The following is a 21,675-nucleotide window of genomic DNA, read 5'->3' as shown; positions in this document are numbered from 1 at the left end:
TAATCCTAACATCTCTGTCAATTATGAGTCAGTTTCACCTGTTTTTTCCTCAGTATGGGTCATGTTTCCCTGCATCTTTGCATGCCTGGAAATCTTTGATGCCAGAGATTATGAAATTTGCCTCATTGGGTCCTGATATTTTTGTATTCCCATAAATCTTGAGTTTTAGCCTGGGAAGCAATTAAGTGCCTTGGAAGTAGTTTGATCCTTTTGGGTCTGGCTTTTATGGTCGTTAGACAGGTTGAGAAGAGTGCTTAGTCCAGACTAATTATTTTCTGCTACGAGACAAGACTTTCCTGAGTACTTTACCCAATATCCTATTAATTACTACATTTACCCAATATCCTATTTTTCCTACATCCTATATATCCTACATTTTCCACTCTGATTGGTAAGAACAGGCACTTTTCCTGGCCTTCTGTTAATATTTGAGGGGGACCCTCCGCAGATTTCCAGAATTCTGTCTATAGTTCTCTTTTCTAGGGGTACTCTGTCTTGCAAACTCCAGTCACTTGAGTCTCCCCCAACTTTCATTCAGCCTCTTCAACTCTGGGAGTCAGCCAGGTCCCACTTGGGCTCATTCTTCTTGTTTTCTCTTAAAGATTTTATTTTTTAAGTAAACTCTACACACAGCATGGGGCTCAAATTTGCAACCCTGAGATCAAAAGTTGCATGCTCTACCTACTGAGCCAGCCAGGCACCTCCTGGGCTCACTCTTCTATATTGTACCTTGGAACTCTGAAATCAGTAACTAGAGGAACCATATGACCATCTTGCATGTTCCCATTTATCTAGGATCACTGCCTTTCATTATCTGATGACTAGCATGTTGAACCGTTATCTATTTGATTTGGTTGTTTCAAGTGGGTGGGTAAATGCAGACACTGCTATCCCCATTGTGGCTGGAAGTGGAAATCCAAAAAGAGAGAGCTTCATATAAAGAATTGTTTACTAGGTACAAAGCTGTTAACTTGTTCACCAAAGAGTAAGGGAAACGCTAAGATACCATGGAAGGAGTAGCTATGGAAGCAGCTACTATTCCTAGGACTGAGCGAACAATGGTAAGAGGTTAGGATTCTTACAACTTAGAATCTTAGAGGAAGGGCCCCACTCAGACATCTGAGGAGGGGACCCTGGACAGTAGTAAGTGGTAGTCTCTCCTGTGTTAGGGAAAACTGAACCCCATGAGCTACTGCTATAAGGAACTGCCTCTGCTGGAGTGAAGAAGCATAGCTGGGGTAATGCTCATAGGAAAAAAGAGGCAGACAGGAGAGAAAAGCCCCTTCACCACCCTTTTCAGCCTTGCAGCCTCCCTCTAGCACCTCCACCATTGGTAGTGGCTAACAAGGAGCTGCTGGCCAAGCAGAAATGTGGTTTGCCAAGTCCCAATCTATGCATCACAACCACTACCCACAGGAGAGTAGGACTAAATCTAACAATTAATAACCAGTTCACCAACCAAAGGAATAGTGAGTAGACTTCTCAACAAGGTGGAGAATGCCAATCCTTCTGCATACTTGTTTAGTTTCTAGAGTATGAATCAGCCCTTAATGTTAACATATTATACTGCACTGCAGGCATTATCAGAATATGTAATCCAATTATCCACAAGCCATGGCTGGCAAAAACTTGGCTAGATTTACTGCAAAAATATATCATGGCCTGATTATAACTGCAAGAAGATGAAAAAGTCTAGATAGCCAATAATAGGGGAATGGTTAAATTATGGTAGAGACAAGCAATGGGGTAGTATGATATTCTTTTATATTACATGTTATGTTGTGATATGTTATTTTAACAGTCGTAAATTTGCTCACATTTTTACCTCTTTTGTTGTTCTTCATTCCATCCTGCTTCTCCAACTTCCAACCAGGATCATTTTCCTCTATATTGAAGAACACCTCTTAGAATCTCCCTTGGTGCAGGTCTGCTGATTGTAAGTTCCTCAGTTTTTGTCTAAAAATGTCTTTATTTTGCCTTAATCATTGAAAAATAGTTTTCTTGGGTAGAGAATTCTAGGGTGGCAGTTGTTTTCTTTCAAGTCACTGTAGATCTCATTCCAGTGTCTGCTGGTTTCCAGCAGTTATTATGATAGAAGCCAGCTATCGATCTGACTAATCATCAAGAATAAGCTCCTATAAAGATGTTGTTTCCCTATGGCTGATTTTTAAGTTTTTTCTTTGTCTTTGGTTTTCAGTAGTCTTTTTTTTTTTTTTAGGATTTTATTTGTTTATTCATGAGAGACAGAGAGAGAGAGAGGCAGAGACACAGGCAGAGGGAGAAACAGGCTCCATGCAGGGAGCCCGACGTGGGACTCGATCCCTGGACCCGGGATCACACCCTGAGCCAAAGACAGATGCTCAACCACTGAGCCACCCAGGTGTTCCAGTTTTCAATAGTTTTACTGTATTATGCTTAAGTGTCTTCTTTGTATTGAATCTGATTGGGATCTGTCAGGTTTTCGAGTCTGTGGATTGATGTCTTTTATCAGGTCTGGGAAATATGTCTACCATTATTCCTTCAAATAACACTTCTGATTTTCTCTCTCCTCTTCTACTGTGACTACAATTCCAAATACGTTAGAACTTCTCTCTATATCTATGATGTATCAACTACAATCTTTACCTTGTCTTCTGTATTATTCAGCAGTTTTATTTCTTTGCTTCATTCCAGAATGTTTATTTTGACCTATCTCACAACTGATTCTTTCTTTAGTTTTGACTAATCAGCTATTAAACATGTCCATGAACCAGTATTTTCAGTTACCAACTTGTTTTCAACCCTAAAATTTATTTTTTTTTAAAGTCCTATGTCATTTTTTGATGTTTTTCACTTCTTTGACAAACATTTCAATCTTGCTTTTTTATCTCCTTGTACACGATAAACATCTCTGTTTACAGCATATTTTGTGGTACTGGGAGTTTAATGTCTTGGATCCCTGAGAGTCCATTGCCTGTTGTCTTTCCAGTTCTCCCTTATGTGGTCTTGTTCCCTCATATGTCTAATTATCTTTGATTGTGAGCTGGAAAGTTATGTGTGGAAATAATTTGAAGTCAAGGATAGGCTTGCCCTCCTTCAGAGAAGACTGTGATTGCTTCCGTCAGGCATCTGGGAACAGTTACAGTCCACGTTCATTCCGGTACCAGGCTGAGATTTCTCTGAGCCACCAAAATGATGGGAAGCCAGGCTGCAAACTCCGCTCAGGCCTTTAAAGTCAGGGTTGAGGGATTTACCAAGGTTCTCACCCTTGGCAGGCCCCTAATTCAGACAAGGTTTTCTAGTCTTGAGAGGCCAGAAATGAATGCAGCTCAGTCTCTCAGATATCTCTAGTACACTCACAAATGTCCCAGGACAAAAAAAATGGGTACCAGTGTTCTTTGTACACCTTACAGTGTTACTGTACCCTATGCCAAGATCTTGACCTAATGATTGCATGATTTAAAAAAATGTGAAACCTGGGCAGCCCTGGTGGTGCAGCGGTTTAGCGCCGCCTGCAGCCCAGGGTGTGATCCTGGAGACCCGGGATCGAGTCCCACGTCGGGCTCCCTGCATGGTGCCTGCTTCTCCCTCTGCCTGTGTCTCTGCCTCTCTCTCTAGCTGTGTCTCTATGAATAACTAAATAAAATCTTTAAAAAAAAAAAATGTGAAACCTATCTTGAATAGTTTTTTAGTTTCTTTTAGAAGGAAGCCTGGCCTGAATCACAGTAGAGGATGCTACTGAAAGCATCTTTTCTCCACTTGAGGGTCAGAGTAGTCAATGCCAATTGTGAGGCATATACAATGTAATCTTTTAAAAAGATTTTATTTATTTTACAGAGAAAGAGAACACAAGCAGGGGGAGCATCAGGCAGAAGGAGAGGGAGAGGCAGGCTTCCTGCCGAGCAGGGAGCCTAATGCGGGGCTTCATTCCAGGACCCTGGGATCATGACCTGAGCTGAAGGCAGATGCTTAACTGACTGAGCCACCCAGGTGCCCCTGTATGATGTAATTTCTTTTTAAAAAAATTCAAGTTGTTTTGCCACTTATTAGCAAGTCACTTTACTTTTCTGAGTCTGTTTCTTCATGGATCAAATGATAGGAATAATCTATTTTACAGGGTTAGAGTAGATGACGGATGTGAAATTGCTTTGGGACAAAGGCAAAAAACTCAAATACTATTATTTTGGCATTTTCCAAATGTAATTTTGCTTTTTACTAATAAAAATGAAGCTCTAGAAGTAAGTGGTTGAAGTATCTTTTTCAAATAAATGAAATGTTTATTTGAATTAGTCAAGCTCTTGAAGTTTGTGTATGGGTTCATCTATATTTTTTAAAGATTTTATTTATTTTATACAGAGAGAGGGGAAAAAAAGCAGCGGGGGGGGGTGGGGAGGGACAGGCAGAAGGAGGGGGAGAAGCAGACACCCCATTAAGCAGGGAGTCTAATGCAGTCTTCATCTCAGGACTCTGGGATCATGACCTGAGCTAAAGGCAGACGCTTAACTGACTGAGCCACCCAGGGGCCCTGAGTTCAATCTACATTTAAAATAGTTTTGGGGGATCCCTGGGTGGCGCAGCGGTTTGGCGCCTGCCTTTGGGCCAGGGCGCGATCCTGGAGACCCGGGATCGAATCCCACATCGGGCTCCCGGTGCATGGAGCCTGCTTCTCCCTCTGCCTGTGTCTCTGCCTCTCTCTCTCTCTCTCTCTGTGACTATCATAAATAAATAAAAATTAAAAAAAATTAAAAAAAAAAGAAAATAGTAATTAAAAAATAAATAAATAAAAAAAATAAAATAGTTTTGGGTTCTTGGTTACTTGGATATGATCAGCTTCTAAAAATTTATTGTGCTGTATCCACGATGTGTGGATTTTGTGTATATGATTTTATATTTCAATAAAATGTTTAAGAACCAAAAATTTGTATCTTATTTGAATAGGTAATATATGCACATGGGATAACATTTGAAAGGTAGAAGGGGGTGGAAATATAGTTTTTCTCTTATCCTGATCTTCAACCTTTCAGTTTCACTCCTTAGCAGCTACCACTGCTGGTTTCTTTTGTATTGCTCCAGGGATTATATTATGCATATCAAAGCACATGTGTGTATATACATGTGTGCATACATGATTCTGTTTTTTAAACTCAGTGTCGGCATCTTATACATGTGGTTCTGCAGCTCGCTTTTTTCACTTAATATAAATCATTCTGTAGCCATACTTACAGATTCACTTACAGTTATAGGTACTTGGTATTGTAGTGTATGGATATTCCATGATTTGTGTACTCATATGATATGCCACCCTTTTGTACTACGTGCCCAAGAATATTACTTATACACCTTTCGTGTGAATGTATTTTAGGATACATTTCTAGAAGAGGAAATGCTGATTTAAAGAGCGTGTCCAGGAGTGCCTGGGTGGCTGTTAGTTAAGCATCTGATTTTGGCTCAGGTCATTACGTCATGGGTCATGAGATGGAACCTTGTGTGGGACTCCATGCTCAGCAGGGAGTCAGCTTGAGATTCTCTCACTCTGCCCCTTTCCCAACTTGTGCTGTCTTTCTCAAATTAATAAATAAATCTAAAAAAAAAAGTGTGTCCATTTAAAATTCTGATATATCCAGATTGTTTTCTGTAGAAGTTGTACTCTGCACTCCCATCAACAATGTATGAGATTTAAGGGTGTCTGGTTCCCCATACCCTTGCCAATATGTTAAGCTTAAGTTATTGTCTTTCCATTTGCTAGTTTGATAGGAAGAAAAAAAAGGAAAACACAGATATTGCCTTGTATTCCTTCAAATGGATGATGGGCAGCCCGGGTGGCTCAGCGGTTTAGTGCCGCTTTCAGCCCAGGGCGTGATCCCGGGGTCCTGAGATTGAGTCCTGCATCAGGCTCCCTGCAGGGAGCCTGCTTCTCCCTCTGCCTGTGTCTCTGCCTTTCTCTCTCTGTGTGTCTCTCATGAATAAATAAAATATTTTTAAAAAATAAATGGATGAGGCTGAACATCTTTTTCATATGTTTAGAAACAATTTTAATTTTCTATGAAGCTTATCATTTTCGTTTTTAGTACATCTTCCTATTGATTTGTTGGTCTTCTTTTTATTGGTTTGTGGTTTGCAAATCCTTTGCTAATTTGTCCTTTAACGTTGTGGTTGTTTTAGCCACAGAAATGTTTTATTCTTATGTGGCTGTATATATTAATCTTGCCCTTAGACATAAAGATTTCATAGTATAAAGATGTTGATTCTCACAAAATTACTTTTAATAGCTGAATATAAACCCAATAAAAATACAAGTGACCCTTCCGTCCCTTCTCCCTCCCTTCAAAACTAGATATCTCCCTAGACCCTGCCTATCCTTTTGTATGCAGTCTCCTTATTAGCCTCTTCTTGATTACCCAGTTCATGCAGGCCATCTGTTTCCAGCAAGACCCCATCTGCTAAATACAATGAATGTCCTGGGAGGGGTCTAGGAAACAGACCCTCAAAATAAGATTGGGGACTGCATTGTTCCCATATTTAAGAAGTGAGTAATGGGACACTGGTAAACCATGGCATGCAGTGGCATCTCAGGCATTCAACATGTCACTGATGATGTCATAGGAGAGGAATGCAAAACAATGGGAGATCTAAGGGCTGAGAAACACACCTTGTGGCAACAAAAGGGACAGGAAAGGCAGTGAGGTCACCTGGCCACTTCTGATGGTCCCTGAGTATAAAGGGAGAACAGGGAAAAGGACAAACTGAAGGTAATTATTTATGGTCAATGCAGAACCCAAGTGGGAAATCAAAAGCCCAGATGGAATTCCTCGCTGTCTATAGTTGCAGGAGAAATGGCTGCCCCCAGGACCTGACTGCAAAGGTTGCAGAGTTGCAATGCCAGTTAAACACTCAGCCTTGTCTGGTCTTTCACGCTAAGGACACTGATAGGAAAGAGGGGGACCCTGAGCTATGGGTTGATGCAGAGGAGGCTGAAAACTTTGACCTCTAAACCCCTTTGCCTCAGCCCCTGCCAGCTTTCCCTGCAGGAGCGTCCTTCCATGAACACACCTGAGGCAGCTGCCTTTCCTATGGATCCCGATTACAACCTCAGGACTCACCCTCTCCCTCTCCTCAGGGCCTCCGGGCCACAATAAGAGTTTGATCCCACCACGTCCCAGATGGAAAAGTTACCAGGCCTGCCATGGGAAGGCAGAGCTCCACACTGATATGTGTGGCAGGACCTCATCCATCTGTGCTGGCAGGAGTCTGGGAAGCATAATAGTAATGGACTCCAAGGGTGTCAGAAGAACAATGAATTATCAAAGGCTTTCTGGAGCCAAACTTCTCAAAATGAAATCCAGGAATTTATGTGCTGGCTGGAGCCCTGGGGAATGGTACTCAAATCTGCTAGATTTCTCATTTGAAGCCTGTGGTCCAAGTAGCCTAGAGTCAGCACCCTCAGATGCTGGCCTGAATGGACTGCCATTTATGGCTCCCTGCAGTCCATATTACAGTTCTAAAGGGAAGAGTCCAAAACTGAAGTGTCTGCAAGGCCATGTTCTCTCCAATGGCCCTAAGGGAGGGTCCTTCCTTGTCTTTTTTAGTCCTGGGAGCCCCAGGTGTTCCTTGGCTTGGGGCTGTTTCACCCCAATCTGTGCCTATTTTCACATGGTTGTCTTCTGTCCACGTGTCTCCTTGTAAGGACACCAATTAGTAGGAGCTGAATTGTGTTCCCAGAAGTCACATGTTGGGGATCCCTGGGTGGCACAGCGGTTTGGCGCCTGCCTTTGGCCCAGGGCGCGATCCTGGAGACCCAGGATCGAATCCCACGTCAGGCTCCCGATGCACGGAGCCTGCTTCTCCCTCTGCCTATGTCTCTCTCTCTCTCTCTCTCTCTGTATGACTATCATAAATAAATTTAAAAAAAAATTAAAAAAAAAAAAGAAGTCACATGTTGAAGCCCCAACCTCCACTACCTCAGAATGTGACCACATTTGGAGAAAGGGTCTTTCAAGCCATAATTACACTAAAATGAGGCCTTAGGGTGGGCCTTGATCCAACCACACTGGTGTCTTTAAGAAAGGAGATTGAGACACACAGATAAAGGATGCATGTCCACAAAGAAAAGACCATGTGAGGAGGCAAGAGGGCAGCCATCTCTGAGATGGGAGGAAAGCAAGCCTCCAGAATTATGAGAGAAAAAATTTCTGGCAAGCCACCCAGTCTGTGGTGCTGTGTGATGGCAGCCCTAGCAGACTGATATGCTAATTACACTGCGTTAGATCCTACCCTAATTCAGCAGGACCACGAATGACCTCATTTTAACTTGATCATATCTGCAAAGACTCTATTTAAATGAAGTCACATTCACAGGTCTTGGGGGTAAGGACTTCCAACATTATCTTTTGCAGGACATATTTCAACCCACCAGAGCATCAGTTGACTAGTTTGGCTGATATTATATTGTCCTCAGGGGCCCCAGATTTCAGCTGAGCTCAGCCAGTGGGAGGTACTGGCAGGGAAATGGTGGGTGGGAAAGTGGGATAAGAGTCTTTATTCTGGTTCCTTCTCACTGTTAAGTGAGCATTGGCTCTCTCTACTCCAGGCCCGTCTCTGTCAGGCGGCTTTCTCCATACAGGCCCTCTACAGGTTCTGGTAGTTGTTCTTTTTGTGGATCTTCAGGCTCATGGGGTGGGGAGAGGGCGGAGGGGTGGCGGCGTCAGTGGCTCCTCAGTATTGCCAGCTGCCCCCTCTTCTATACCTTCCCCTTATTGGATTCCTTAAACCCCATCTACACCTTTGCAGTTAGCTCCTTTACTGACTACCCATCAACCAGTTGAGTGAGGCATGTCTCCTGCTGGGCCCTGCCAATTACCAGGGCATGTTCTAGGCTTTTAGGATTGCGGCATGGTATATATTTATCAGAGCAGGATTCTTCCCCTTTGCCAGGCAATTCTCTTGATTATAAACTTGGGGATGGACCTTAAGGATCAAGTGGGGGCAGCCTTGATCCAGACTGGGGATTTCATAGGCTGAAAGATGGACAAGACTGAAGAGGATTTACAGTATGTCCACTGCAAATAGCAAATTTCTTTCCCTTCTCTGCATCTCGTGTATGGTTTTTGCTTCTTCCATTGAGAAGCAGTCTTCTTCCACCCTTTGCATTGGGCTGGATTTAGGGATTGCTTTGGCTGATGGGATGATGGCAAATGTGAAGCAAACAGACTTGGAAAGGTTTAGCCCACTATTCTTAGAACCAAACCATCACGTGAACAAGCCTAGTTGGGCTGCCAGAGATTGAAAAATGCATGGCCTGTCACCTGCTGCCCAGCTGAGAGCCAGCCAACCAGTGAGTGTCCATCTGTGGTATCCACAATGCCACGAACATTGGTCACCTTCTTGCCTTTTCTAACTTCTGACTAACTATAGCATTTAGTGGTCAGGGAGATAAGAAAAAAAAAGCACTGAGGAATGGCCAGAAAGGTAGGAGAAAACCAGTCACATGTAGAGTCCTAGAAATCACGAGACCAGGGTTTTTCAAGTGTTTTTCAATTTTCAAATGATCCTCGCTTAAGGCGAGTACTGAGAAAGATCCATCAGACTTGATACCACAGGTGACCCTGAAGACGACTTTGGTGAGGAAGAGGAACAGGAGAGAGAAAATTTGTTCAGGGAGGAAGTTCACAAAGGGAGTGGTATAGGCATTCGTGGAAGTAAAACACAGTGTGGTGTTAGGGCAGACAAGAAAGGGAGGATTGCGTGGGGAGGGAGGGTAAGATGTGACCAAGCAGTCCACCAGTTTGCAATCTGATGACCCAGTGAGAGCCTGGCCAGCGTGAAGCAGAGGGTAGGGAGAGAGGCAGAGAGCAGGCCAAGCCAACTCAAGGCTTGAGCTATAGGGAAAGGCACGAGAGGGAGCCTGGGCTTGGTTTATTTGACATGGTCATGTTCTTGTTGGAATGCAAAGCATGTGTGAATATTGATGAAGAGCTAGAAGAGATGGCAGGGGGGAAGGGAGAGGATGGGGAGGCGAAAATGGAGTCTGGGGAAAAAAACATATGGGATCCAAATGACTGTCTTTCTCCTCATGTACAGAGGCAGGTGTACTGGCCAAAGCTAGAACTCCACCTACCAGTTTCAACTAATGATTCATGTGTATTTTTGCCCAAGAACCTACTGACATTGCTCCGGAAGGACTGGATCACACATTCGTCACTGAAAACTTATAGCTCCCAAGTATCTACACACCAGTTCCAAGCTGCCATCCCAGCTGCAGCCCTTCCACGGAGGGATGAGGCAGTGTCCTGTCCGGTTCGACATGGCTCTCCTAGCCCTGGCCAACTCCCTTCTTCCCCACAGGCCTCAAGTTCTGGCCCCACTTCTTTATCCATTCAAGAGGAGAGCAAAACTCACCTTCCTGGGCTACCTCTGTCTACCCTTCTGGAATGCTTCCCGCCCTAGGCTTGTACCACACAGTTTTCACCCCATTATTCACTATTCCACACAACTGTTTCAGTAGCCAGATCAAGCTCCCCACCCTGGTTATCCATAGCCCTTGGCTGTTAGGAACACAAGGGTGAGGTTGAGGGGTATCCCTGGGTGGCTCAGCAGTTTAGCGCCTGCCTTTGGCCCAGGGTGTGATCCTGGGGTCTCGGGATCAAGTGCCGCATCAGGCTCCCTGCATGGAGCCTGCTTCTCCCTCTGCCTGTGTCTCTGCCTCTCTCTCTGTCTCTCATGAATAAATAAAATCTTAAAAAAAAAGAAAAGAAACAAGGGTGAGGTTGACCATGGTGATCAAGGCTCAGAATTCAAGCATTATTCCTTCCTGTGTGCTCGTGACTAATTTCTAGTCATGAATTATGGAAAAAAGAGGCGTGAGGAAAATGAGTCACATTTCAGAGTAGATTAAAACATGTCCTTCTACTTCTAAAATGAATCACAGAGAAGAACTAAACACAAGTTTTCAGCTACAGAAAACACATGAAGAAAAAAAAAAGAAAGAAAGAAAACACATGAAGGAAAGAATTATTAAAGTTCCCTTAGAGACCACAAGGGAATCTCTCTCTCCATGCAAACAACAAATCTGGATGAAATACTTTAATCCAAGTCTGAAACTTCCCATGTTATAAACCTTCTATGCTGGTAAAAAGCCAATCTAGTTAACAATTGGAAATTTTGATCTCCAAAACCTCACAAGCCCCACCCTTGTTTTCACTGACCCTCTCTTCTGTCTGGAACCTCCAGTGTTCCCCCACCCAAAATTAAACTCGAATGTCTCTAAGATTCAGTTCTTAGTCTGGACTATTCCAACCTGTTTGTTTGTAAGTACACTGTTCTTCAAGTGTCCTGGTTATTGCTCTCCCCAATGCTCCCCAAGAGACTGTAAGTTCCACAGGAGCAGATTATATTTTTTCCTTTATATATAGCAAGGAAGACAACCCCAGAATACTTCACACATATCAGATACTCAATAAATGTCAACCAATGTATACATGAGACCACTCTAGAATATTTTTCTGGCTAATTAACCTGCACTATTTTGTTTCCTTCTTATGATCTTGACTTGACAGCAGGATCAGTAAACTACAGCACATAAGCCAAATCCAGCCCATGAGCTGAGAATTTTTTGGTTTTCAACATTCCTTTTAAAAAAAAAAGGGGGGGGATCCCTGGGTGGCTCAGCGGTTTAAGCACCTGCCTTCAGCCCAGGGCATGATCCTGGAGTCCCGGGATCGAGTCCCACATCGGGCTCCCTGCATGGAGCCTGCTTCTCCCTCTGCCTGTGTCTCTGCCTCTCTCTCCCTCTCTCTGTGTATCTCATGAATAAATAAATAAAATCTTTAAAAAAAAAAAAAAAAAAAGGCACAAACCCAACACTATGCATCCTGCACAGCCTGAAATTTTTACTGTTTGGTCCTTTACAGTGGACTATTGACAAGAATGTTAACAAATGAGTCCTGGTGCAAGGGGAATGACCCATAGGGCCCTTGTCTAGAGGTTTATCCTAGAATTTAGCAACTAGCTCTCAGCACCCGATTCTGTGGACAGACTTCAAGGGGCCTGCCCACTCTGGGAATCACTGTAGCTGACCGTCACTCCCCCTGCTCACCACAGGTGAGAAACAGTGAGCAGGAAAAGTAAGTAATAAGAGGAGGTTGTGGCATGATAGAAAGCTATTTCAGGTTTGGTAGACATATTCAAGTTCATAATGAAACGTCCTTGAATTTAATAAAGGTGCTAAAAATGTTTTTTTGTATTTTTTTAATATTTACAGTTTCTTTTTTACAAAGTTCTGTACATAAAAATAAATATACAGAAACAACCCCATCAACTGTCTGCATCAGTAATCCTCGCTGGTGGGCTCACCGTTTACAAGGAAGACATCATTCAACGCAACCTGTCACAGAGACTGTCCTACCAGCAACAACTTCTAACTTGAAGAACCATTAATTTTATCAAGATTGTTAATCACCTGGAGGGCTTTATCTACCACCTAGAAATTACCCATGAATCAATGAATGCAGTCACTGGCTTTAGTGAAGTGTGACCAACTGTCACTACTGCTAGTGGTGCTATTATCCTATGCTGACTTCAACCAATAAAGATGCATGTGTGGTTAAGAACAGAAATAAACCCCACTCCCCTTGGCTAGTCACTGTGAAAAGCATGCGCGTAAGGCAGTTGAATTGAGGGTTACGGATTCATCTTGCTAATGTCCAAAGTGACACTAACAAGATTCTTAGCCTCATCCACCAGATGACGGGCCTCTGCGTCCAGGTCTCCAGGAGCAGGCTCCACCTCCTTCACCAGACAGTGGGTTGTAACCTGGGATGAGGGAAAGGAAGCAAAACACTGGGCACATTCTGCATCAAATATAAAATTGCGAGCCTGACATGCAAAGCTCTATTCTCACAGACATTTTCATAAAACTTTTAGCTACCATGTGAAAAAAATATTCTGTGATTACACTTTGAATGAACTTTCTGGGGGAATAAAAGAAGTCATCCAGCATTTTGGTCTTAACTGCTCAAAAATGTAAAAATTCCCCCAAAACACACAAGAAATTTGCCCCAACAAACCTCTCAAGATGGCTGGATTTAAGTACATGAAGGCTTCTACAACAGTGCTTAATAAAATGTATACATTCAAATAAGGACAGTGCAAGCTACAGAAAATAAATTTAAAAAATATCAAAACAGAATGGAATTTGCCCCTACTACTGATCAGACCTGGGTAACATTCATGCCCTCACCCTCACTCCTAATCCCACCCACTCAGCTCCCAAAGTTAACAGACATTTGGTGACCAGGTTGAGTGCTCAGGCTTTAGGCCAGTGAGACCTTAACTGAGGTGGTTTTGCTCCTTACTTACTATGGGATCTTTGGGCAATAACTCCCTGTGCTTTGGTTCCCTTATTTGTAAAACCAAGCTACTCAGAGAGCATCTAGCTCAGGATCATTGGGAACACTGAAAGAGACCATGCACATGAGCACATCAGATGTTACGTTTTCTACAATGTCCACTCTTCTCCTAAATATCACCACTGTTTGTTCTACAAAATATCCTTTCAGAAAAATTTTTTTAAAAAAGATTAGAGAGAAAGAGACAGAGAACAGAGTGCACAGGCATGCATGTGCATGGAGGGGGTAGGGCACACGGCAGAGAGAGAGGGTGAAAGAATCTCAAGTAGACTTCCCGCTGACTATGGAACCAAATTCAGGGCTTGATCTTATGACTCTGAGATCACGACCTGAGCTGAAACCAAGAGGTGGACGCTTAACAAACTGCGCCACCTAGGTGCCCTGATAAAGTTTTAAAATAGCATTTTCTTTTCGGATAGATCACTCCTCTAGCAAGCCAGCTTTGGGTTTCTGATGCAAAAAGGATGGGGCTCAGCCTTTATGGACAACCCAGCTTCTGTCCATGCTGCCTTGGAGCCCTCTTTCCAGTCTCCCTGTTGTCCTCCCAAGACGCCAGCCAGCCTTCCATGCCTCTGCCTCTTGCAACACCTCTGTGCAGAAGAAACCTTCTCCCCCAAAGGAGAAAAAAAGTATTCAGCCCAGATTCCTCCACAGTGTTCTGGTATCTTTGCCCCCTCCTCCCTCAGGATTAATGTGGAACTGCTAGCAGATCACAAACATTACTTATTTTCATTTGTAAGTCATGTCTTCCCAAAAGGATGTGAAAGACCTCAAGAATGGGATGGAAACAGACAGCGACCGTGTCACCTAGAGTGCAGGGGTCAGGGGTTGCACACAGAAAAAAGCTCTGGATGAACACCTGTTCGTGTCTCCTTGAGAGAGTTATTTGCAAGAAATAAGGTGGCCCTGGCTGGGAAGACAGAAACCATGGTGTTCTAGCCTCGTGACACTCATTCGCAAAATGTGCAAACTATCCTTTGCCCTACTTAATTCTCCCCTTCCTGTGTGGGAGCAGGGTGAGAGGCTTAAATACGAGAGCCACCATGCCAGTTACTCATGAGGGCCTTGACTGACCACCCCTTCCTATTTCTTAGGCAATGTTTACTTTACTGATTGGACATGGAGGCCTAGGAGGTTACAGGCCTTCTGGAAGCAGGATCTGCTCCCATACCCTCACCCTGGGATGCTGGGCAACAGGGACATTGGGCTCACCAGGGACATTGGGCTCACCAGGTTGGCAACCTCGAGCCATTAAGGGTTTCTTTTATTTATCCCATAATCCCAAGCTAGGAATTAGCTTCAATTTATAGATAATTAAAAAAAAAAAAAAAAAAAGGAAGAAACAGAATCTTGTTTTTAAAAGGTAAACCTACCCTGTAATTGCACAGAATACGTTAATATCTGGTACTCACCACCTCCCCGCAGAGGCTTTCGATCAGGTTTCCGTTTCGGCAGGACTGATGAAGTAGAAGGCCCAGGACTGTCTTCTTCCGGATGCTTTCTTGCATTTCCTTTGTAACTTTTCCCTTCTTGCATGCTATCCCACATTTCAATCTTCTGTCTCCTTTTTTGTTCCTCAAGCTAAGAAAGAATTGCACATTAATTCATAAGGTGCCATCTTTCTCAAAGAAAATGCTAATTTTGGCAATTTTTTCATTTATTTTTTTTTAAAGATTTTATTTATTCACGAGAGATACAAAGAGAGAGAGAGAGAGAGAGAGGCAGAGACACAGGCAGAGGAAGAAGCAGGCTCTATGCAGGGAGCCCGATGTGGGACTCGATCCCAGGTCTCCAGGATCAGGCCCTGGGCTGACAGCGGTGCTAAACTGCTGAGCCACCTGGGCTGCCCAATTTTTTCATTTAAAAGTCTTTGAAACCAAACCTTCACCCGAATTTTCTTTAGTTAATTATGTTGCTGTCATCTAGTGGTATAAGTTTGACTCACACAGAAATTTTTTTTTAAAGACTTTACTTATTGGGCAGCCCTGGTGGCTCAGGGGTTTAGCACTGCCTTCAGCCCAAGGCCTGATCCTGGAGACCCAAGATCAAGTCCCACGTCAGGCTCCCTGCATGGAGCCTGCTTCTCCCTCTGCCTGTGTCTCTGCCTCTCTCGCTCTGTGTCTCTTGTGAATAAATAAATAAAATCTTAAAAAAAAGAAAAAAAAAGATTTTATTTATTTATTTGGGAGAAAGAGAGACCATGAGCAGCAGAGAGGGGGAAATGGAGAAGCTGGCTCCCCATTGAGCTGGGAGCCTGATGTGGTGCTCGATCCCAGGACCCCAAGATCATGACCTGAGCTGAAGGCAGACACTTAATTGCCTGAGCCACCCAGATGCCCCTGTGTTTATAAACTTTAAAGAGAGCAAAAAGTGTCATAAGAAAGAAAATACCAATTCAGTTCTTCTAAAAGTTGCCCACAGTAGGACATTTTTGTGACATGGAAGAACTCTGACTTGGAATGGGTGAGTGTGGCTGCCAGGTCTGTTGCCACTTGGCTGAGTTACCTAAGGAAAGTCACTTATTCCTTCTGCTTTGCAGAATGAGAACGGATGTGATGTCAAAGTGCTTTGAAAGTCCAGTACTACTGGAAACATAAAGGAAAACTAATCTCAGCAGAGAATTGTACAGAACAACAAGCACTTGAGAACGCTTGCAAGCATAGAGTGAGCAGGCTCCCAAGGCGGGAGGGAAATGTAGTGCACTGGACCTTTGCCTCTGTCTGCCACTCTTGGAAGAGCAACATCCCCACCAGCAATCAGGAACCATGCCTTATGTGCACACAAGCTAATGTGCACTACACATTTCTCATTCCCCATGGAATCCAGATTCAAACTGCTGTTCATTCTGGTTCCAGTTAAACTGTGACACCAGAAGGATATGTGAGAAATCTCTGGAAGCACATCCACAAGATTTCTCCAAGGCTTTCAGGGTCCACTGCTCCTAAACCCCAATACCTGTTACCCCATGCTTCCACTGTCTGCAAGGACAAGAAGTCAAGGAGGAAATCATCTCTTGACCTGCAGGCTATTCTATACTCCTGGCTGACACACAGAACACCAGGATGGAACACAGCTGACAGATCCTGAAACTGTGAATAGGAGAGCCGATTCAGCTGTGGGCCAGGCAGACTCAACCCATTTGTTATTATTACTATGCTTGTAGTACAGGAAACAGAATTACATGTGCTGAAACAATCTTAAAACCAAACATGGATTTTTGTCCCTTTCCCAATTTTAGGAGGCTCACACTGCAATTTTACAAAGATTTTTTTTTCAGCTACTTCAGCAAACTGCATAAATGATCAAGCTATTTTATAGACACAAACTCAGACCCTGAAGTTGTCAATTCTGACATGTAAAAGGAACTCAACTTATTCTATGGCTCTTGGAACAAAATAATAATAATTAAATGGTTGGAGATCAGTAAACATTAAAACAGAATGGATCAAAAATGGCATCTAAAAAAAAATGGCATCTATGTATACTATGCTGCCATTTCAATGAAAAATTCCTTTTTCTTAAAGATTTTATCTATCTATTTATGAGACACAAGGAGAGAGAGAGACTGAGGCAGAGACATAGACAGAGAGAGAAGTAGGCTCCAGGCAAGGAGCCTGATTTGGGACTTGATCCCAGACCCCAGGATCATGGCCTGAGCTGAAGGCAGATGCTCAACCGCTGAGTCACCCAGGCGTCCCTCAATGAAAAACCTCTATGGGTATTTATATATGAACAAATATTGCTGGAAAAATACCTAAAAATCCTAATATGGAATGCTGGGCAGCAGGAGGTAGAAGAACAAAGAGATAGGAGACTTAATTTTCATGGTAGAGATTTTTTATAACAAACAATGCAATTTTTTTTTTTTTTACTTTGTATGATTAAAAAAATTGAGCAACAGCAATGTGCGAGTACATTCTGGTTAGTGATTGCATTTAAGTGGAAAACATGCAATTGAACACTGAAGAAGGTTGCTGAGACAGGGTGACCAAGGGGGAGGAACGTATGGAGTAGGTGTGCTGTTGTTTTGTCCTCCTGGGCTCCAGCCAAGCTGGGGAAACCAGCCATGTACTAGATGACTGTGCAGAAACCACAGGAGCCACTAGCAGTGGCAGAGAGGCACAGAACACTGAAAACACCACAGACACAAGCAAAAGCAACAGGAAGACCAATTTCTCTGATGCCCTCGAGCTAGCAGAGGCTTTCTTCTAAGAGGAAAAAGGGCCCAGAAACATCTGGACTGAAACTTCTTAGAAAGTAAAGTCTACAACTTGGTCGTTTCAGTTACACAGACTAGGTCAAATCTGGTGGGTGGTCTTGCTCCTGAGAAGGGCAGTACAACCCACCTGACCCCTCAAGTCACTTCCAACAGTTGTCATTGGTTCTTTCTTCCCTCTCCCCTTCTACTGCTCCCCAATGAAACCACCTGCCTTTAAAAAATCTTTCAAAACTCCGTCTCCTGCTCCCCATCTCACCCCTGGGTTGAGCCCACTATTGCCCTCCACCCCCTGACTCTCCTTCAATCCACTGAAGAATGACTAGATCCACCAAGCTAGATCGTGTGAGATACATGGTTTAAAACAGACAATGGAGCTAGAGCTGAACGTGGCATGGCACCTGGACACACAGTTTTGGGTGAGAATACAGTGTGAAGAAACTATTGGAAAGCAAAAAAGGTAAATAAAAGAACTTCCTTTTAAAAGAGTATTTTCCCCACAAACAGTAAGATATTGCACAAGAGAAGTGTGCCAACCAGTACTAAGCTAAGAGGAATCAATTCTGCCATAATTAGCTGTTCCCAGTACCCACCCTAACAGGGGGTGGGGTGAAGGAGACTTGCAGGCAAACCTGCTTGTACACACACACACACACACACACACACACACACACACACACATTCTTTTGCCCACTAAGCAGCAAAATATTTCTTAAGACCATGTATTCAAACTAAAACCAGCTCGTACCTGTCTTAGTTTTTCCTTATGCTTTTCAACTTGTGCGTTTAATTCTTCTTGCATTTTCAAACGAGCGGCTGCTAGAGCCTCCTGTCGTTTAACAACAACATCAGGTTCTAAAAGGTCAGGAAAAAATTTAATAAAAAAGATTCTTAAGGGTCCATATTATTAGGATACAGAAGTGCAGATGTCAGGCAATACAAAAACACGGACTTCAATATGACAATTCTCCCGTTGTGCATAAATTTTACTGCTTATGAGGGCAGAAGACTGCTCTTACTGCCTTAGTTCTTAGCCCCAAAGATCCAGGGCACCAGAAATCCCTGCTAGAAATGCATATTTCTGGGCTCCCTCAGCAATTCCAATTCACAAGAGTCTGGCATAGTCCCGTGACTAAGGGGTACCTGAGATTCCATTTCACAACCTGGATTTCTAACATCCAGTCTCCAGGCTGACCAGAATTCGAGAAGACAACAAGGAAAGGTAAAATTTTCTAATCATTAGCCACACTTATTTAGCTCCGATCCCTACCACAAAGACGTAAAGATCCTTAGGCATCTTACCCTTGTTTCTACAGAAAAGAAAAATCCTTCCAGTTAGCCTTAATGGAAATAATGTTCCCAGCTTTATCTACGTTTTATCTGGTTTATAAAACAAAACAGAGTTATATAAATATACTGTCAAGTTCTCTATCTGCTCATCTATTCAGACCACCATGTTAAGAATCAGCAAGAGGCATCTACACAGTGGTATGGCTAATTTTTAAAGAAGAAAACAAAGTAGAACTATATGTTCACATCAGCACTATCCAAAAGCATAAGCAACCTGCTAGGTAGTGGAAAGAGAGTACTTAACTGAATCCACATAAAATGGGCCAAAGTAGCACATGTGTATGTGTGTAGTGGTAGAAAGACTGGAATTTTATCTTCAGAAACAAATCAAAATTATAGTTCCACTTCACAGAAATGTGATTTTTGGTAAAATCTGTAACTATCAGGGCATTCTTAAAATAAAATCAAGCACGGATTTTTTTTTTAACCAAATTTTCCTAACAAAGTTGTATAATAGCACAACATAACACTTTTGACTACACATTTACTTTTCGCAGTTCTTCATGAAAAAAAGCCTCTTTTAAAATGCCCAGCCTAAAAAAATAAATAAATAAATAAATAAAATAAAATAAATTGCCCAGCCTATCATCTTATAAACCTATTCTTCAATTGTAAGAGCAGTCTCACACTGCTAACACTTCACTTGGAGAGATGGCTATAACAGGTGACTAAAGCTGTTTCCTAACACCACTGCCGCCCTCTTGAAATCCTGCATCTTATGCAAGATGCACAACTGCAATTTGTAATTTGCTGTCATATGTACAGCTAACAATAAAAAAGACTGAGAGAATGGCAGGGCCACACACAGAGTTTAATGGAAGAGCAGAGAGGTATGTCTGAAGGACATTCCTAAGCCTTTCCGCTAATGACAACTTTTGTGCTACATTTGCTTTTCTCCCCAAACTCAGTAACTCTGGTGGGTCAAAAGAAGGATTTGTATTTAATTGTGCTGCCACTCTCAAAACACTTGACATTTCTTTCTTTTAGATATGTTCTCAGAAACTAGCTTCTATCTACTGAAATGGCTACAGTTTCAGAGGGAATATGTTTTCAAAACAGCCAAGTATAGTTTGAAATCAGAGCTGATGAGGAAGTTGTGAAAATCAAAATGTGGTGGATATAAAGTCCTAAGGCTGAGTTTCTTGTCACTTGCAATGGTTCTAGAAATTTAGTAGGCAGAACCACAAGTAGGAGAAGCTGTGAAGTTTTCATTTCAATCCATCCTATAAGTAAAAAAACATTTAACAAAAAAATGCAGTGAGTGCTCTACACATCATGAAGCAGGTTTTCCATCTCATTAAAATCACCGAAATTTAAGGAAATAAAAAAGCGATTACACGTTCCCCAAAATTAGTTACAGAAGCATAAAAGGGGTTTCCTTTCGTACAAATTAGAATCATGGACTTCTTACTCTTCCTAATATGCTAACTTTTAAATACTAAAAGAAAGAGGTGTACAGGTGTATACCCTCCTGGTATCACGCACTAACCCACGGCTGCTTCAGCCCGGTCCAGCTGCCTCTGCCTCAAGGCCCTCAGCCGGGTGGAAAGCTTCTGAAACACCACGTAGAGAAGGATGCAGCTGAAGACGATGTACCAGCCATAGGTGGCCAGCAGGGAGCCCACTGAAAAGCAGAACACAGTTGTGAAGAAACTGAACATCATGCCACTACTAGACTTTTTCATCAAATTCAACTAAGACGAGGCGTAGCTCCTCCCCTCAAAACCCAGAGTGCAGCCGAGGAAAGGGCCTCTTAAGTAGGCAATTAAAATAGGGGGATCCCTGGGTGGCACAGCGGTTTGGCGCCTGCCTTTGGCCCAGGGCGCGATCCTGGAGACCCGGGATCGAATCCCACGTCGGGCTCCCGGTGCATGGAGCCTGCTTCTCCCTCTGCCTGTGTCTCTGCCTCTCTCTCTCTCTCTCTGTATGACTATCATAAATTTAAAAAAAAGAAAAAAAATTAAAAAAAAATAGGAGCAGCACCATTCAAGGGTCGCCAGGAAGGGCCTTCTCAACCATCTGGGGAGTTGGGGGCAAGTGCGGAGGATGGAGGGCACGGCAGAGTGGGTTTTGGTGGGTGGAGGGAAGCGTATCGACTCGGGAGGGCAAAGGCCTTTGAGACCTCAGGGACATACAGAAAGGGGTGGCCGTGGGGGCCGATGCAGCGCCGGGTGTGCGGTGGGGTGCGGTGGGTGACGTGAGCCCGGGAGGTGAAAGCCCAGCGCCGAGTGGCCACCGTTACCGCAAGCCGGGAAGGGCTTGCTTCGCATAAAATAAAGGATTCGCGCAAAGAAGGGCCAGGCCGGGCCGGGCCGGGCCGCGCAGAGAAGTGCGGTTCCGGGAGGGCCTCCGCGCGCGTTCCAGGTCCGCCTCCCGGACCTGCGTGCGGCGCCACCCGGCTGCCGCCCAGGCCTGCCCAGGCCTCCCCAGGCCTCCCCAGGCGTCCGCAGGCCTCCCCGGGCCCGCCCGGGCGCGCAGCGGAGGACGACCCACCGAACATGGCGGCGCCCGGGGGACAGGCGGTACAAGCCCGCGGCCCAGCGGCCCGCAGCTGCGACTCACCCGTGACGTGCAGGTAGCGCAACCCCTCGGTCTCCAGAGCCGGCCGCGCGGACAGCTGCTGGCCGTCCCGCTCCATGGCTGCGTCTACCCGCGGCGCCCGGCCGCGTCAGAGGGCGTCTTCCCCTTCCGGCCCGCCCCCACGTACACGTGGCGTGCGCCCTGCAC

The 21,675-nt window shown here is 43.9% G+C and overlaps 1 protein-coding gene and 2 long non-coding RNA genes across 4 annotated transcripts; 2 read left to right on the top strand and 1 right to left on the bottom strand.

The window, feature by feature from the left end:
- The first annotated feature begins 1,081 nt into the window (after positions 1-1,081).
- LOC112653488 (uncharacterized) lies at positions 1,082-13,162 on the top strand. The gene is made up of 3 exons (XR_003132228.3): positions 1,082-1,238; positions 1,874-1,936; positions 12,236-13,162. It is a non-coding gene; the product is annotated as an uncharacterized LOC112653488 (long non-coding RNA).
- On the top strand, positions 6,039-11,821 carry LOC112653489 (uncharacterized). Its single transcript, XR_007409790.1, has 2 exons — positions 6,039-6,728; positions 10,132-11,821. It is a non-coding gene; the product is annotated as an uncharacterized LOC112653489 (long non-coding RNA).
- Positions 12,206-21,666, bottom strand: SELENOS (selenoprotein S). Of its 2 annotated transcripts, none has more exons than XM_025437674.3 (5): positions 21,511-21,666; positions 20,438-20,572; positions 18,347-18,453; positions 14,795-14,963; positions 12,206-12,786 (listed from the first exon to the last, which is right to left on the bottom strand). In XM_025437674.3, the coding sequence occupies exons 1-5, from the start codon at positions 21,584-21,586 to the stop codon at positions 12,707-12,709; spliced, it is 567 nt and encodes a 188-aa protein (XP_025293459.1). In that variant the 5' UTR covers positions 21,587-21,666; the 3' UTR covers positions 12,206-12,706. The 2 variants fall into 2 exon arrangements, with proteins under 2 accessions (XP_025293459.1, XP_048964352.1); XM_049108395.1 differs by having other exon boundaries at positions 21,442-21,612.
- Positions 21,667-21,675: the final 9 nt, after the last annotated feature.

This window comes from Canis lupus, chromosome 3 (assembly GCF_003254725.2).
Source record: "Canis lupus dingo isolate Sandy chromosome 3, ASM325472v2, whole genome shotgun sequence".
NCBI classification, from domain to species: domain Eukaryota; kingdom Metazoa; phylum Chordata; class Mammalia; order Carnivora; family Canidae; genus Canis; species Canis lupus.
The sequence above is the reverse complement of the archived record's forward strand: the minus strand, read 5'-3'. Positions and strand labels throughout refer to the sequence as shown.